At 32.2% G+C, this 18,710-nt stretch overlaps 1 protein-coding gene across 1 annotated transcript; it reads left to right on the top strand.

The window, feature by feature from the left end:
* The first annotated feature begins 9,823 nt into the window (after window positions 1-9,823).
* HAG1 (histone acetyltransferase of the GNAT family 1) lies at window positions 9,824-17,386 on the top strand. The gene is made up of 13 exons (XM_028086675.2): window positions 9,824-10,450; window positions 11,201-11,265; window positions 12,136-12,216; window positions 12,359-12,430; window positions 12,877-13,045; window positions 14,503-14,546; window positions 14,722-14,821; window positions 15,261-15,329; window positions 15,478-15,526; window positions 15,901-16,019; window positions 16,227-16,320; window positions 16,859-17,000; window positions 17,083-17,386. The coding sequence occupies exons 1-13, from the start codon at window positions 9,824-9,826 to the stop codon at window positions 17,144-17,146; spliced, it is 1,695 nt and encodes a 564-aa protein (XP_027942476.2). The 3' UTR covers window positions 17,147-17,386.
* The last annotated feature ends 1,324 nt before the right edge of the window (window positions 17,387-18,710 follow it).

The following is an 18,710-nucleotide window of genomic DNA, read 5'->3' on the forward strand; positions in this document are numbered from 1 at the left end:
TATTGTCAGCTATTTGAGAGATCGTGAGAAGTTGATTCTTTACTTATTTGATAATTTTAGTGGATTGCTTCTTTTTGTTTTTTGGTTGCTTGGCTTGAATTATCTTCTATTCCGACAAATTATTTTGAAGTTGATTCGGTGGGTTGAAGGAAGAGATTGGGAGTCTTGATAAAATGATAGAACATTTGTAAGTTACTCCTTGTTTGAAGCTTGATTCTGATTCTTTCCTTGAAGAGGAAGTGATGGACTTGACAAACAAATCTGCTGCCACTGTAGATGCCTTCAAACACACTAAAATATGTGAAGAAGATAGAGTATTTTGTAATGCAATCTTTAAAATCATTCAATTGTACACTCCCAAAAAATGCAAGAACAATGGGTTGTAAATGGAAGATACTCTCACTCTCTCTCTCTTGTTTTACTTTTAGAAAAATTTTATGTCTGTGCACAGGATGCTTCCACGTATTCATCATCCTCACTTTCTGCAAAAACGCCAGGATTTCTTTTTCACATAGCAAATATTAGTAAACAATTGAGTATTGAGTTTTGTTCAAGGGGATGACATCATAAAATGCTATTCATTCTCTCCCCGGGAATTGTGCAGTAGGATGACTTGGTTTCTCTGATAATGTTGTCGGTATCTAGAAACTAGGTATGGCTACCTTTAGTCCTGCAGCAGTGTAACCTTTTTTTTTTTTTTTAATAGACCATATTCAGTCATGAAAATTATTATTATTATCTTGACAAATAACATATAATGATTAAATATTAGTTATAGGATTATGTATTTTTTAATTTTTTCATTATAATATAATAATTAATATTTATTTGATGACTAAATGATTGGATTTTCTTTTATTAAAATAACTATAATTGATGTTAAAAACAATATATTATTCAAAGAATACAGTAATTATTATTTTTTTTGGTAATTAACAGAGTATAGGTAAGTCTTAGTCCTTAATTAGCACCGTGTATTAAGGTGGATCCATTCATTATTAAATTGGTCGATCCATTTAATTTTTCAATGAATAACGCTGTTGGGACACAGAAGCTAAAAGCTAGATGTGGAGTGTACCACTAAGTTACCGTGAACAACGTTATTGGGAGCAGAAGCTCGATGTGGAGTGTTGGAGTGTACGAGTTGATAAACATGAAGAGATAATTTGTGATAATAAAGGTATATAATAATGAATTATAAATGAGGAGATACTATTATACTATTTTTTTTTTGAAATATTACAGTTGTAAAGGATTTTAAATGTAGATGTACCAATGTTCTCAAATATGTGAGAAGAAGGTATATCTATTTAGATTAAATTGTAAGAATTTGTCTCATTCAAAAATTTAATTTTTTTTTTGTTATTCCTGCTCGAAGGTAAGAACCACGTGGCCATATTCTTTCAATTTTTTATTTTTTTATTTTTTTTCTCTATTATCATCAAGTCAAACAAAGCATTGCCGATTTTTTTTACCTTCAAATATGCCCTTGGTTTTTTCTTCTGAGCCCATTTCTTCATTTTTAATCAAAGTATTTGCTGATTCAACCCTATTTTGTCGTTTTGAGGCACCTTGCTTAGTTCTGAAGATACACGTAGTGCCATGGATTGGACTCAGCTTTCAGTAATTTATTGCTTTAATTATTTTATTGCAATTTATCATTAATGAATGGCATAATGGATAAAAACATTAAAAAAAAAAACCATAATTTAAATACTCAAAGTCAATGCATGGGTTTTGAACATAGTACTAACAGTAGGAAGAGGAAATATCTAGGTTATACAGAAATCATATTTTATTTTGGGTTGACATTTTAATCATGTTGAATTTTATTTAGTGAATGTAATTGAAATTGAGTACGGCAATAGGTTTATAGATTTCAAATTCAATAAATCTAACTAAACCAACCATACAATTAATATATCTGTGCGTGCATGTGCCAAGCTACAAATATTTTCTTTAGTAACCTTTTAATAATGTGGTGGCAGCTTATTTGCTTGTAAAACAAGATTTACAGATTCTTTAGAGTCATACTTGACAAAATTCGTGTTATGATTGTTATTGTTCTATGTAAAAATAATAATAATAATAACTTATAACGTCTTAAATTTCTAGTATAATAATAGATTATAGAAAGTAGAATAGTCCTTTAAGAAATGTTTAATTATACTTGTATTTTCAAAATTTTGAAAGATACATTGTATAATTTTTGTTTAAGTGTGCTAGGAAAAAAACAAATATTATAACTCAGATTTATTTAAAAAAGAATTGTTTGGTAAGAGAATGTATTTTAATAATTTGGAAACATGTTGCTTTATATATTATTTGGATCAATAATAATGCATTAGACCTGAAATGGTGGACTTTTTATGTTTCAATGCAAAAAAGTAAAGAAAAAATTAGTGAGATACCATGTATAATATTATGGGTATTAGTAAGATATTTTAATGGGAGAGAATTGTTTGAAGAAGTTCATATTTATTAAAAAATGGTTCTAAAAACACATTGTAGATGATGTATTAGGTATGTTTATTTGAATTCAATATTTGGTTGTAGAGATTGAAGTAGCGACGAAGAGATGGAATGGAATACATGTTTTAATTGAGTTACAAATCTGAATAAAAAATTCAACATATTATTATGGTTATGAAAGAAAGTGAAGTCTCAATTGATAAATATTATTTGTAAAAGTTGGAATTTCAAGTTTTTAACAAGAAGTAGGAAAATACAAGAATTATATATTTATTAACTAATTAAAAAATATGCGAATTATAATATTTTGATAGTTATTTTGTTTTGGTCAAGAAGGTGGGCGCCCAATTTGACCAAATCTGTTCAATAGTCTGTAATATAAAAATATAAGGGTTCTCCACTTGGTTAAATGTACTTATCCTCTTTTTAGGAAAAAGAAAAAGAAAAAAAAAAGAGTATTATCTTATTAAAAAGTATAAAGGTAAAGAAATCATAGTTTTATTCAATTTCCTTTCAGTTATTTTATTTCATTTGGTAATCATATATTTCATTTAGGAGCATTAAGAAATACTGATATTATATTATCAGTGGGAGTGATAAAGGAAGAATAGTAAAGTGCAATATATATATATATATATCTGACATGGATATGGAGATGTGGGAAGAATGAAATATACGAAGGCACAGTAAAAGGAAAACCTAAAGATTAATTTTTTTTTATCAGCAAAATATAAGTATTTATATGTATAGTGGAGTATTTGGGATTCTCCAATCTGTATACAAAAAATATATATAAAGTGTTCCCAGTCATTTTATTTTTATATATCAAGGTTAATGACATGTACATTTGGTATCAAAGATCCCTACCAACCAAATAAATAAAGGTGTTTCTATCACATCTATAACTCTTAAAGCGATATAGATTTATGTGTGCATTGCTAGGGAAGCATATTCAATAGAGCATACAAGAATTGTGTTGCTATACTCCCTACATCTTTCCACAACTATAATTCTGTGGTTGGTTTACCATTCATCACTTTCTCTTAGCTATGATTCCAGGACTTTGATCAAATTATTCAACTGTCTTTGTTTCCATATAGAGGTTTCACAGGGTGCTCTTGGAAACACATTGCATATTTCTTCCGTTGCATCAATATCCCTCGTTCATTGCTTGTTGTTTTCCTAATTATGCCTTCGACATGTGTTCATCCCAGTTATGAGTGTTTTAGCAATCACCCTTTGACATTGTAATAGCATGCCTTCTCCTTGTTATGGGTAGTTTTCGATTGCCCATTCTTTCAGTCCCTTCTGCCCTTTATATCCACACCTGTATCCAAACAAACCTGGAATATATTTGTTAAAATTCAACCCCTCCCCCTCCCTCCCACCTTCCATCTAACCACCCACCCCACAAATGTTCTTACCTTTGTAGTCCAATATTTATATGGTTTGTTATGTTATAGATCTGATGTAGTGTATAGGACACATGCACCAATCCGAAAAAAAGAAGCTTACCTTAGTGCTTTTATGTTTCATCCATGCCCACATTCTTAGTTGAGCCATACAAAATATTTCTTCTACATCAGATATGGCGTTGCTAAACACAACATTATTCCTATGTTTCCATATACTCCACATGACAGCCACCCATACCCCTTTCCAAATATCATTCCCTTTATGGTTGAGTTCCAATACATGGAAATGTAGAAAGCTTTCGCAAGGCTGATTATAGTGAACATTCAAGATTCTTACTCAATTGTTGCACATGTTCCAGATTTTAGAGACAACTTTACAATCAAAGAACAAATGACTCATCTTGCTCTCCACAAAGAGATGTTGTTGAGGTTAATGCAATTGAGATAAACAGAAACAGTGTCATGAAATAAAGTGGCATGAAATCTTCTTTTATATATATATATATATATATATATATATATATAATAAACGAGTTAGATTATTGTATATGAGCATGACAAAAATTTTCATTTCCCTTAATAAGAATGATTTATCATTTTGAGAATGGAGATCTAATGTTCAAACTCTTACAATCCATTTTTTGTCATCCTTAACATTTGTTGGTTCTGCTTTATCACAAATAAGCGAAAATAAAGGCACGTCTTGTGTCTTTTTTAACTTTTATATAAATTTAAATTAAGATTAATAAAAAATATATAATTAATTTTAAATATAAATTTAAATTAAGATTAATAAAAAATATATAATTAATTTTAAAATAGTTGTTAAATATAAAATTAAAAAATAATATCAATTAAAAACAAAAAATATTTTTAGAACAACGATTAAAGATAAATTATTTATCAAGTAATTAATTTTTTAAATATTAATTAAGAATAGAATTAAAATATAAAGAAAGAAAAATAAAATATCGTATTTATATATTATTATAGATGTTCCTTTCTTTTTATTATGAGTACCTATTGCCTTTGGTTTTTATTCAAAACAATTGTAAATTTTTACTAAGCATGATCATATTTTCATATTCGTTGAATTTATTATCATGTAACTTTACACCAGAGCAGGAAAGACCTTTGGCAGCGGTTGTTTTTAATATTTTGCACCGGTTCGGGAACCGAAGCATATTGGGGCGAGGTCAAAAGAGCATAGCTTTTGGCCTCGGTTAAGAACCGAAGCCATAAAGGCCCCTTCTGCCTCGGTTCAATGGAACCCGAGGCCATTGGATCTCTTCGGCGACGCGCGCGTACGCGGCGACGACGTTGTCTCCCTGCCGGAGGCGGATGACGAAAAAATCACCGCACGCAAGCTCGACGCTGTAGTCCTTATCAACGAGGTTGAGGATCGCACCAGGGATGCGGAGGAGGACCTCCTCGGTGGCCTCAGGCGGCGCGGTGGGGGAGCCAGCAGCAGCAGCTAAAGGAAATCCAGTGATGTTGAAGTAAATCCTGCCACCAGAATTGCTCTTTGCGACACTTGGGGTGGCAGAAGCAGAAGTCACAGCCAAATTGGAAAAGTCTCTTCTTTGTGGCCTTGGTTTCAGATGCAAGCAAAGACCCTTCAAAGATCCCCCAAAAAAACTTGAAGATGAGTCACCCAAATAGATGGGGTTCTGCAAAAGCGTGGACTTTGGAGAAGAAACAGCAATGGGTGCCACCATTTTTTGATGAAACCTCACTCTGTCACCATAAAGCAATGGTTTTGAAACTGTAATCATCAAGTGCAGTGGGAAGCATTCTTGGATATGCTTTGGACACGTGGAATTTGGTTGGTGGATTGTTCTACATAGATGTTTATGAACCTCAGATTAATTGTGGTGCAGCGGAGAGAGGCAGCGGAGAGAGAGAGAGTTGTAGAGGCTGGCGCGGGGAGGAAGAAGAAGGTTCGCGATTTTTGAACCCTAAATAAACCCCATGGCTTCGGTTGTTAGAAGAACCGAAGCCATTGACCCCTTTTGGCACTGGTTCGCCTTGGACCGAGGCCTATACCCTGACTTCCAGCCACTTTTTGGCTTCGGGTCCTGATGGACCGAGGCCTAAACACCTCTTTGGCACCGATTTTGAACGAACCGCGGCCTATACCCATCTTTGGCTTCGAGTATTTGGAGAACCGAAGCCTAAAACTTGGCTGTAATTGCAAAAATGCCACCGTGCCATTATATGCTTCGGTTCCTGGCCAACAGAGGCATATAAGGCGAGGTAAAATGAGAATTCTGCACTAGTGTTATGGGATTGTGTGTGGGAACGTATCTCTCCCTTAATTTTGTACAATTTAGGGATGACAATTAGGGTCCGGCCTGCAGGCCCGTAAAAAAAACGCAGGGCGGGCCAGGATATTGAGCCCACAGGTTTGCACGGGCCAGCCCGCAAGCCTGCATAAAATTAAAAAAAAAATTGCACTTGTGTATATTAATTACTTCTTTTATGGACTCTTGCATTAACATTTCAAATTCTTGTATAACTGAAAAAGATAAGTATTATGTAATTTTTAATGTGCTAAATTTTAAAGAATACATTGTGTATGTCATAATATGAATATGATGAAAATGTTGAATTATCAATTTATCATCTAATTCTCCAAAGTCTTTACTTAATTTTGTAAACTTCTTAAAGTTTTCCAATTTTTAAACATTGAAAATTTTATCATAAAAATTAAAAAAAAAAGCAAGCCCGCGAACCAAAGAATATGTGGGACGGGCCAGTGTTTTCAACCCGCATAAGTATGCGGGGCGGAACGGGCCAGTTCGCATTATGCGGGCCTTATACAGACCGGGCCAGCCCGCATTTCCACTCCTAGTACAATTGAGTCTTATGATAAATATTTATAAGTAGCATATATAGGTTTATAGGGGAATCTACCTATCGGTATGATTTGAACAAATCTATTAGTAAACCTCTCTATATATAATATATAATATGATATGCATCTTTGTCAAGTATAACTTTATAATTCAACGATTATTTGTCATTAAGTACATGAAATCATTTATTAAAAGGAAAACAAAAACATAGTAGGAGACTAAACCATACTCATGCAAAGACTTAAAAAAATTTCCATGAGAAAGAATTAAACGAAATAGAAAAAAGAAAGTTCACACCTGCTATAAAAAAATATATATAAACAAATGACTGCAAGGAGGGAATCAACCATCTAAAACTCTAATCTTTTTTACCAATTCCTAAATTTACAAGTTTGCACAATCATTTTCCTAAGAAAAAAATGACTTATAATTCATTATTACTTCAAATATTAATTAAATAATCTTTTACCAAAAAAGAAAACATGATATATATTATAAGTGTTCAATATCAGAAATATATACATTTTCTTTTCTCACGTATTAAATATAAAAAAGTGATAATTATATAACTATAAAATAGAAATATAAAATAATGATTTCATATAGTTATAGCAAAAAAATACAACTATTTACGTGTATGTCCCAAAAAATAAGTTATGAAACTATAAATAAAGTTTTTTTTTTAATTATCTAACAAATTAAATTGTTTTAATAGTTTAAAATAACAATGACTTTGAGAACCAGACAAATATTAGGATATGTATAAAGAAAAAAAGACAGATATCTAAGTGCTTATTTTTTCTATATTCAATTTAAAAAATTAAACATTGTCCATGTCTATTCAATAATTTTTCATCAAAATCAGAATAAATTTAAATAATAAAAAAAATTTACTTCATTTTTTGAGTGAGTTTGATTGGATAGTTCTAATTGGTTTGAAAGACTTTACATTTTGATAAAATTATAAGTTTTACTTTTTCAAGCATCAAATTAATTAAAAAAATAATTAATTAAATCATATTAAATTGTCTAAATTAATTTAAGACAAAATAAAAATAGAATCCAACTTGTGTACAATAAAACACAAGTGTAAAAGTAAGTCTCAAATTAAATCACATCTCACTTGTACTAAACACCCAATTCAATTCATATAAAAGTGAGTTAATTTAAGTTGTGTTGGAATTTACTCGAGCATAAATGAAACTCAATTTGATATCATTAAGTTGGATTGGATCAAGTTGTGTCATTAGATAATTTGACATAAGTAATACTCCTAAAATTTGTTATCTTTTTAACATAAAACACCATCAACAGCGAGGGTTTAAAAACATTAGCATGACTTCTAGCATGAACTAGTGAAGTCAAACTGGCAAAGAAAAAATGGTGTGTGTGTTAAGTTATCATTATAACTAAAATTAGTAGTTAAAGTTTAATTTGTAAGCGTTAATGTTTAAAGTTATGCTATCAAAATATTTTAAAATTATTTTTCATTTTATTTTATTTTTAAAACAAGTTTATGGACCGCTACATTTCACCCATTTGTTACTCGTCAATTTGACTGGTTCAAAAATGTTGCCAGATTGCAAATTCTAATTCGCATTCTGATTATCAGATGTTGGTTATTTTACGTGAATGAGTCAATTTACTTTTTGATTTATACATACGGGTTTGTTTTTTAAAATGTTACAGAAAATGGTGAAGTCGTAAGAAGATGAAGACTTAAAGTATACCTTAGAACTAAAGTCGTGCTACTTTTGACAACCCTAAATTTCTTTCTACATTTGCATAGAAATTTTTGTGGAAGCCCCATCATGAACAGGATTATCTAAACTGTTAGTATAATTTGGAACGATAACTACATAATTTGTTCTTTGATGTTACCTTTCTCTACTACCACTATCATTCAATTTCCATTTTGTTTTTTCTCAATTATCTCTGACCTCGTAGCCCCAACTACTTTTTTTCCTTTTGCATGATACAATGAAGTCACAAATTCTATCGCAGCTTTATTCCTTCGATCATCTCACATTATATGACTGTATATCTACTAAGCTTATTCAAGATGTGAAAAATTTGGTGTATGTGATTTGAAATCACAAACACAGTACTTACTAATAATTTATTTAATCCTCGTTATGTTCATTCTATTATGTATATGCCACTTCTTTGAGCATGGTCAGGATATGTTAATTTCAAATTGTATTAACCAAGGCTCCTAAACGCTAAAATATGCCTATCATTTTATGTTATTATGGATACATCTGTTTATATTCAATAATTGGGACTGTTTGTTTGTTTTTTTTTTTTTTTAATTAAATATGCCATCGTTAACTATTTTTTACAAATACACAAATCTTATTATAAATAAAACTGAATTTGTAACTCTTAATGTCAAATTAAAAAAAAAAAACGTGTACAATGATAGTCTAATGTTTTTTGTTATACTCTATAGTTAATATATAGATAGACTTGTTTAAGGTATATTGTTAAACTTGTCTAATTTTTTTCTATTTTATCTGTATGGAGATAATTATTCGATATATTCTTAAACTTGTCTATTCTTTTTATATACTCATTTAGTGTGTGCTTTTAAACTCATATAATCAATAAATGTTTAATGTATGTCTTTAGATTCATTTAATAATAATATAAATACATTGATAGTATATTTTTAGCCAATTAATCTTTTAACTTTTTCCTTTTGTTTTGTCTTCCTATTATTATGATTAATTATGTTTTTAGTTTTTAAATTTTAAGACGATTTTAATATTCTTTCAAAAATAAAAGTTTTATGTATCTTTATGTTAAAAAGTTAAACATATTAATTATTTATGTCATTCGATAAATTTTTATTTTAATATTATAATATTAAGAAATATGTTTTTGTTATTACAAATTTACTTTTTAAACCTTTGTAATGATCCGAAAACTAACTTTTAGAACGTTATAAAATATATAATAAAATAAATTTTATTTTATATTCTTTTCTTTTGATAAATTATAATAGATAGTAGATAATATATTATTATAAGTTATTATAAATAAATACAAAATCATACATTTAAATCTGTTATGTAAATGACAACAAAACCTACGTGGCAGAAACTAAGTACCTTCGATCTTCGGATTCCGAGGGAAGGAGCAAACCCTAACATGGAGTCGCACGGCGGAGGCCCCATTCGTTCTCGCAGTTCCCAGTCCCCTTCTCCTTCCCACTCCGCCTCAGCCTCCGCCACATCCTCAATCCACAAGCGCAAACGCGCGTCCGAGGACCACGCGCCTCCCTTCCCTCCCTCCTCTTTCTCCGCCGACACTCGCGACGGTGCCCTCACCTCCAATGACGACCTGGAGAGCATCTCCGCCCGTGGCGCCGACTCCGACTCAGACGACGACTCCGAGGACGCCGTCGTCGACGATGACGAGGAGGACTACGACAACGACTCCTCCATGCGCACCTTCACCGCCTCCAGACTCGGTAACCCTCCCTCCGCTCCCCGTAATACCAAGCTCAAGACTGATAACTCCGCTGTAAAAATTGAGAACTCCGACGGCGCAAAAGATGCCGCAAATGCCGGAGCTGGTGCCATGGAGGTAGTTGGATCCGTCCCTGGCATTGTGGTTAAGGAGGACCCGACTAAGATTTTTACAGATAATTTGCAAACGAGTGGGGCTTATACAGCTCGGGAAGAGAGTCTCAAGAAGGAGGTAACCACTTTGTCTGATTCATCCATTTCATGAAGAAAATTAGGCTTAAATCCAGTTCGATCCCATACTTTTTGTGAATGTGAAATTTCGGTTCATTTCGAAATTTTACTGTATATTTGATCCTAGTTTGTCAAAATTAAGCAATTCCTATGATATCCAATTTCTAACGGAAAATTAGAAATATGGAGGTGTCAGTGTGTGTTTGCAATTTTACTTATTCATGTATCGTATTAATAGCAATGTTTAATAACTAAGTTTTAACCTATGTTGTCTCTTAAAACACATCAACATTTTTTTAGCAATTAGATGATGATGATATAATAATTTTGAACAAAAAATGCTTAATTTTGGAGAAGTGGATAACCAAACGTGTTATTAAATTTTTGTAGGGATGTCCGTTTATTAAATTATGAGGGAGTAGAAGTGGATTTAAGCCAAAAAGTTATTAAATATTTTTTAGGTTCAATTATTCGTCCTTTAGCCCCATTGCCTGCTGTATATGAATATTTTTACTCGCTTGTCAATGGTTATAATTATTTCGTTCAATGTAATGTGATGGTCTTTTACATTTGGGGCATTTTCATTATTTACATTTAGATTAATAAGTTGGGGCATTTTCATTGTTTACATTTAGATTAATAATTTGGTGCATTTTCATTGGTTTATATATCTTGATGAATAAATTGTTAAAAAACTATTTGAGATGATAGGTGTTCATGGTTGTGACCTTGTTTATTGAAAATTTGTCAGGAGGAAGCGGGAAGGCTTAAATTCGTATGCCATTCAAACGATGGTGTTGATGAGCATATGGTTTGGTATGTGTTTTTTGTTTCCCTTTAACATTGTGTCGCCTTTGACTATGTCACCAATATCATTATTGGCATATATTATACACTCGTACGATTATACTATCTAGCATGTAATTTTATTTAATAAAAATATAACTAAAAAATTAACATTTTTTATTTTTGAGATGGCAAATAATTTAAAATAAAATAATGTAAAATATAAGGACTACGTACATTCTTCATTGGCATTGAGGGGTAATTTGATTCTAATTAATAATAGAAGACAGATGTGATTCCATGTTTTATATCTTACAGCGTCTTTGGGTTATAGTTCAGTTGAATGCAACATTTATTTTCAATCCACCAGTGTTGTTCCTTTTCCATTGTGTGTTTGGGAAAGTATGAACTGATGTTGGGAGCCCTCTAAAACGGCAAACAAATAACCACACTTAAGGATAAAAAGTCGAAATGAATGTTTACAGTAAAAGTTAAGATATATTAAAACACAACTTGTCTAAGTTGGCCAAACAGACCTTGGTATATTTCTTTCCATACAATTTGTTTATTTGTGTTTATGGAGTTAGTAGACAAAATAATCATTAACATAGATATAATCTAACGATTACTTTGGCTTTTTTAAGTATAAGATTAACTCCTAAGCCATATGTTTAATATGTAAAATTGAACATATATTATGCCATGACACCTCTCACCAGTCTCTTCCCGTTACATCTACTCGGCATATACATTATAACCTACCATTGGAACTGGCTTAACGAGATTGAGTTGGCAATTTATTTTGGATTAAAACCTCGGCAAATTTTAATTTTAGCAAGATTATCAATTGTTCATTAATGATAATGAGTTCCATTCTTGCTTTTGTTATTTGTTCCTTAGGTTGATTGGATTGAAGAATATATTTGCTAGACAACTTCCCAATATGCCGAAGGAGTACATTGTTCGACTTGTCATGGATAGGTAATGTTAGCAATCTGTTGTTTGACGTATATTGAGATATCTCTTATACAAATTGTCCATTTCTGTTCAGTTTTTTTTTTTTGAACTGACTTTTCTTTCCTCTTTTCTTTAAAATCATAAATCCTTTATTATAAATTTGTAGGAGCCACAAGTCTGTAATGGTCATAAGGCGTAATCACGTTGTTGGAGGCATTACATATCGCCCATATGCTAGGTAACAATTTGTTTTCATTATTTTTTCTTGTGCAAGTCTCTATTTTTTGTCTCAAATTTACATATTATGTTGATTCTGGAGAAAATATAGTTGATAAACTGCAATAGGACATTGTAATTAATTACAAGTACGCTGTTAGAAGATTCTAGAAATCTCTCTGTAATCATTACTTTAGGATTAGGGTTCTTTATTTATAGAGGCTGATGTACTGTTTCGAAGAATCAATTCAATACTAATCATCTCTTTCATTCAGGTTAAAAATTTTCAAATTTATTATGACATTTATTTGTTATTTTTCCTGTTTTAATGTCTGAGAACTGTTTTACAATGGCTATTACCAAAGTAGCTAATAGAAAAAGAATGAACTAGTCTTTCTCTTCCTCGACGCACTTCCTTTGAGGCTAATCTATGGTTTTATTTATTAATAAGTGCATTATGATTGACAGCCAGAAGTTTGGTGAGATAGCCTTTTGTGCAATTACAGCTGATGAGCAAGTAAAGGGTTATGGTACCAGATTGATGAATCACTTAAAACAGTATGCACGTGATGTGGATGGGCTGACACATTTTCTCACATATGCTGACAACAATGCTGTTGGCTATTTTATCAAACAGGTTTGATTATTTATATTTAAGATCCTTAATATCTGTGTTGATATTTATTCCTTTTATGCATTAAGTCATACCTCATAGCAAGAATCTGAGAAATATTTTACTTTCTAAAAACAAATTTATTGGGTTGAAAACACGCTTTAACTATTTTTTTTCTTAATTGCAATTTTTCTAACTTAATACAAAAACAATATACTTTTCAAATTGATAAGAATCAGGCCTAGGCCCAAGAAAATGAGAGACAAGTAGAAAAAATTACTGAGGTGTATGAAGGAAAAAGTGGAAACCCATTAATTGGGGTCCACGAACATGAGAGGGAAGGGTGCTAACGGCTTTAGCTGAGTTGGCAATAGGAGAGAGAGTGGTGAATCTGGGAGATTTTCTGTTAGAGGGTGAGGAGAGGGAATATAGGAGGGGATACGGATGGTTTTGAGGGGGGATTGTGCCACCTGGGCATTGAGTCCCACTTGGATTGTGCCAATAGGGATTGTGCAGCCATTTGTAATACAGAAAAAAGTTTGTCATGGCTAGAGGAGCACATTTTGGGAATTGTATTATTTTGGTATTTGTATCAATAAAAAATGCCTAATTTGGGTTTAAAGATCTTACTGTCTGACAAGGGAGATTTTATAGATAGTCCTAGTTGGTTTAGTTAAGGAAGAAAGACATACATCATGTATCTGAGACATGACCAGCTCGCACTATACTGTATTTTATAAGTTTCCTTCATGTGAAGCCAACCTCTCATTCAAGATAGAACACATACAACTAGGTCAACAAATACATTTTCAAAGTCTTGCTCCCTCGCAAGCAACATTTTAAAACCTGGCTCTGACTGATGATGTCATTAAACTGGTGTAAAATTTGATTGAGCCAGTATAGATATAGTCCAGTATGAGTGAACTGAGATTATTCAAATTTGTGCCTTCATAGTACTGCAGCAGTTTTTCAAGTCTCATGCTCAGGTGCACAGCTCCTCACACATCAGTGTTCATTTTGTAATAGAAGGATCATTCTGTGTTTGTGCATCCACCCTGTCTATTCATGTTCTTTAACCAGTGACCCGCCAGTTGAACTACTAATCCACCAACCTAGCATCTCTCTACCTGTCTGAGTTGTAGAACATTGCTCCCAAATGTAGAAAATGATTGTTGAGCCAGTCTGTCAACTGAGTTTTTTCGTTCATAGGAGGTCATTGAGTTCAGTTTTCCTTCAAGAAACTTTCGTGAAGATTTATATTTCCTTGTTAAGTTAGTCTAAAATCTGATAGACATAGAAGCGAATTCCCAGTAGCAGCTCTATAGCAGTGATAGAAATCTGTATCATGTTTTTTGGTTTCATCTTGTAATACTCTTGATGGTATTTTTGTGCATTAGGAGGGGCGGAGTTTGTGAAATGACCATGTTGAATTCACTGGATTCTGTTTTGGATATCTTGAGGATGTTTGATTTTGTTTTCAGGGATTTACAAAGGAGATTCACTTGGAGAAAGATCGATGGCAAGGGTATGATTGTACTTGATATTCTTGTGTGGAAAAGGTCATTTAAAGATTTTATTATTAGGATTTTAGTTACATTCTATTTTTTTTTACATCTCATTAGATAATAATTTCATCATTCATTATTTTTATATGCTGTATACTATCTATGATGATTCATTTTATACAATTGTCATTTCAGTTATATAAAGGATTACGATGGAGGAATTTTGATGGAATGCAAGATAGATCCAAAGCTCCCTTACACTGATTTGTCAACTATGATCCGTCGTCAAAGACAGGTAAGATCATTTCTATTTGCTACTTTTATTAGTTTTTCTTTACACTATTTGAGATGCTGTTTACGATTAGCATGTTGTAAGATGTACTAGTGGAAGTTTTTCTTAAAACTTCTAAAATAGATCTCAATCAAATGTATAAGTTTGTGCTTGTTTCACTTGATCTTAGTTTTTCTTTATGGTAAAACAGACCTCTGTTTTACAGCTTTTGTTATAGGCTTTTCTCTTTATGACATTCGCACACCCACTGCTAGAGTATGTGCAGTGGAGGGGGCTGTCGAAAACATTGCAGCTGAGAGCTATGATAGAATGGGACCTTATTTGTAATTGCAATATTATCCTTGTTTCTATCTTGTGTGGAGACTGTTTGCCTATTCTTTTCTCATTTTGTTTTGTATTCTCAATTCATGTTGTGTTAAGTCATTATTGGTTATAATTGTAGGCTATTGATGAAAAAATCAGAGAGCTGTCAAACTGTCACATAGTCTATGCTGGAATTGATTTTCAGAAGGTACAAACACGTTATTTACTTCTGTGTTAGAGAGAGTCGTCCATTTCGTGGCTGAAGTTACGCATTTTTCTTTTCTTTTCTTGTATTAGTAAAATCATTGATTGATGGAATATTAACTAGTGTCCTTCCTGGTTGATATGATGTGCAGAAAGAAGCGGGCATTCCTAAAAAAATTATTGATGACATCCCCGGTTTGAGTGAGTACTTAATTCCTAATCTGAATTAAATAACTTAAGAATTAATTTTTTATACCTTTGTGTAAAATTATGCATTACCTCTCTCTAAAGATAGATACTTTATGTCAATCCTTTCATATTAGGTTTTGCTAACTTAATGGGGTACGACGAAATGTCCACCTCCTGTCCAAGACCTTATGCTTGGTCCTAACCTTTTGACTGCTTTTCCCCCTCGTCTTCAGTGCCCCTCCTTATCAAGTGTCCAGACAATAGATTAGTTTGTCTAACGGGGGGTGTTGGGAAAAAATTGACCAATAATATGCTAGAGTGAGATGATTTATTTTTTGTGTACTTTGATAATTTCCTGATTAATGTTTCACTGAATGCAATGACAGGAGAGGCTGGATGGACTCCTGATCAGTGGGGTCATTCTCGATTCAGAAGTCTAAATGTCTCTACTGACAATACTACTAATCAAAAACATTTGTCTGGTTTTATGCGATCACTTCTAAAGGCAAGCTGCTTACATGTTCTTTACATTTAGTTTAATTTCCATTCATTTAACTCGTTATAATTTAATTTTCATTGGAAACTCTGCAAAATTCCACAAGAGTATTGATGAATAGATCCTTATTCTTGGCAAGTCAAAACATGCATGAGACCAGAAGAATCACATGATTGAGAAATTAATTCTTATAATTGGATTTATCTTTTTGAGCAGTCTATGCTTGATCACGCCGACGCATGGCCATTCAAGGAGCCAGTTGATGCACGGGATGTCCCTGACTATTATGACATCATCAAAGATCCAATGGGTAAGTATATTAAATATTTCACATTGAGTACCTGCTACTTTTATTAATCACATTCTTATGATTTCCTCTCATCAGCTATGTTTTATTTGGAGCTTGTTTTATCTTTGGTCCTCTTCTGCGGGCACGCCTGCCCGCTCATGTGTGCGTTTGTGTTCCACATGTAAAAGAGGTTTGACTAAATTGAACTATATTGTTCAGTAAACTGAACTGCGTAACAACTTTGGTGAACTGAAGTGCTTTGAATTATTTTTGAACTATTCAAATTGTTTGAATTATTCTTTGTTAACATCTTATTTTAAAACACATTTTAATCTCATGAATTACACTTCAGTTAAGGATAATTCAGAATTTTAAAACTCAAGTAGAAGAATAGTTTTGTTTAATTTTTTTAAACAGATCAGTTTAATTTTCTTAAAATGTTTAGTTTTTTACATTGCAGTTAAGTTCAGAACTAGTTTGGTTCAATTCAAAATCTGTGAACACAACCTTGGAAAGTCTTATTTTCTATGTCTAATATATATAATCGTTCTGAGTGCAGATTTGAAGACAATGTCTAAGAGGGTGGAATCAGAGCTATATTATGTAACATTTGAGATGTTTGTTGCCGATGTCAGAAGAATGTTTGCAAATGCACGCACCTATAATTCTCCAGAAACCATTTATTACAAATGTGCTACAAGGCATGTGCTCGAACTTTCTTCCACCTCCTGGTTTACCCTTTTTTTCCTGTGATGTTTCTTACATTTATGATTTTGAATGCAGGTTAGAATCCCACTTTCAAAGCAAAGTACAAGCGGGTCTTCAGTCTGGCTCAAAAATTCAGTAGGCATTTCAATGGAGACCGTTGGGGCACTTCAATAAACTCCATACGAAGTATTTTGTTTATGACTAGGCTAATTTTTCTCATAGTCCCAACAAATTTGTTGTTTCATAGTTATTCTAGCCAATGCTGCCCAGGTGGGTGCATGGATTGTGTTATCACTGCTAGAAAAATAGGTTCTGGTACCTGATCCGAATGTTCTGTTGTAAATATTCATAGTATCTAAATTTAAATTTTTTTATTTAATTCATAGCAATATGTTTCTATTATTAAGAATGCGTCAACATTTTACACGATGCGAGTTTGTTTTTCTAGTTATATTTATTTGTTGTTTAATGGTGGGTTTGAAAGAGGTAGAAGGGAGAGGAAAGAAACTGAATGATAGAAAAACGAAGAAAGAAGTGATAAATAAAGTGAAAATATGAGTTTTCGGTTTAAGAGAATTAACAAGAAATATGAAAGGGGAAAACTGATATGTTAATGATTAAAATCAATTTGATTTTATGTTTTTAAAATGAACATGATATTTAAGAAAATTAGAATTTTGTTGTGATTAAATGCTACAGTTACAAAAACTGGCCCGCATTTGATCAAATTTAAAGATTAAAAATAACCTGAAAATGAACAATCGTTAACTTTAATTACACATTTTCTTCTATCAGAAATGCTTTTCAGTTAGAATTAAAAAAAGATTATTACTATTTTTATTTTTATGCCAGACAACAATCAGAGATATTTCTAAGTAAAAGAAAAAAAAAAATTAATAACTAAATTTTGACAGCTTAGTATTTTTAAGAGACTTTGTATATTTCTATTTTCTCATTTTTTATATATTTTAAAATCATTTAAAATGTCACCTCAAATTATAAAAAAAATTATTAAAAAATTATTGTCTTTAAAGAAAGACCCTTAGATTCAATATAACGAAATAACAAAATTTTCAAGAGTATAAAGTACATGTAATTTCATAAGGAACATAAAGGGAGGAGAAAACCAAAAGTCAGTAAATAACGTTGGATCATGGAGAGAGAGAGAGAGAGAGCACAAAAACAAGGGACTAACCCCAAATCCACAACAATCCTCCAATTTGCTACGCATCAATTTTGTTACCACATGAGTAGTCCTTGTGCCATGTGGCTGGTTCCATCCTCTTCTTTCGCTTAAATAGTCAATGGCGCTCTTCCTTTATCAACACCCTCCACTTTAAAACAGCGAAGCCCCCAGGTGACGCTGACGAGTGTTGAAAAACAAATTATAAGTTAATTTTATAAGATTGAGTTGTATATATTTAACAGTGAGTACAAAGTACAGAAGGCCAGGCTGAAGTTTAATGAAGACCAAATCGACAATATGAAACTCATCATGTTTTCTATGAGCCAACTGCTTCATTCAAACTTGCGCTCAGTTAAGATTCGTTTTTAGTGTCAATAACACAATGTCACATGGCTGCATCACTAACGAAATCCAACAGCAATGGCTGAGCCTGGCGACCATAAACAATCGGGAAAGGAGTCATATCAGTCCCAATGCAGTTTCAGGATGGTAAGCCATACTCAAGCAATTAGGTCCC

This window comes from Vigna unguiculata, chromosome 1, assembly GCF_037176805.1.
Source record: "Vigna unguiculata cultivar grain cowpea cultivar isolate G323 ecotype 2 chromosome 1, ASM3717680v1, whole genome shotgun sequence".
Classification (NCBI taxonomy): Eukaryota; Viridiplantae; Streptophyta; class Magnoliopsida; order Fabales; family Fabaceae; genus Vigna; species Vigna unguiculata.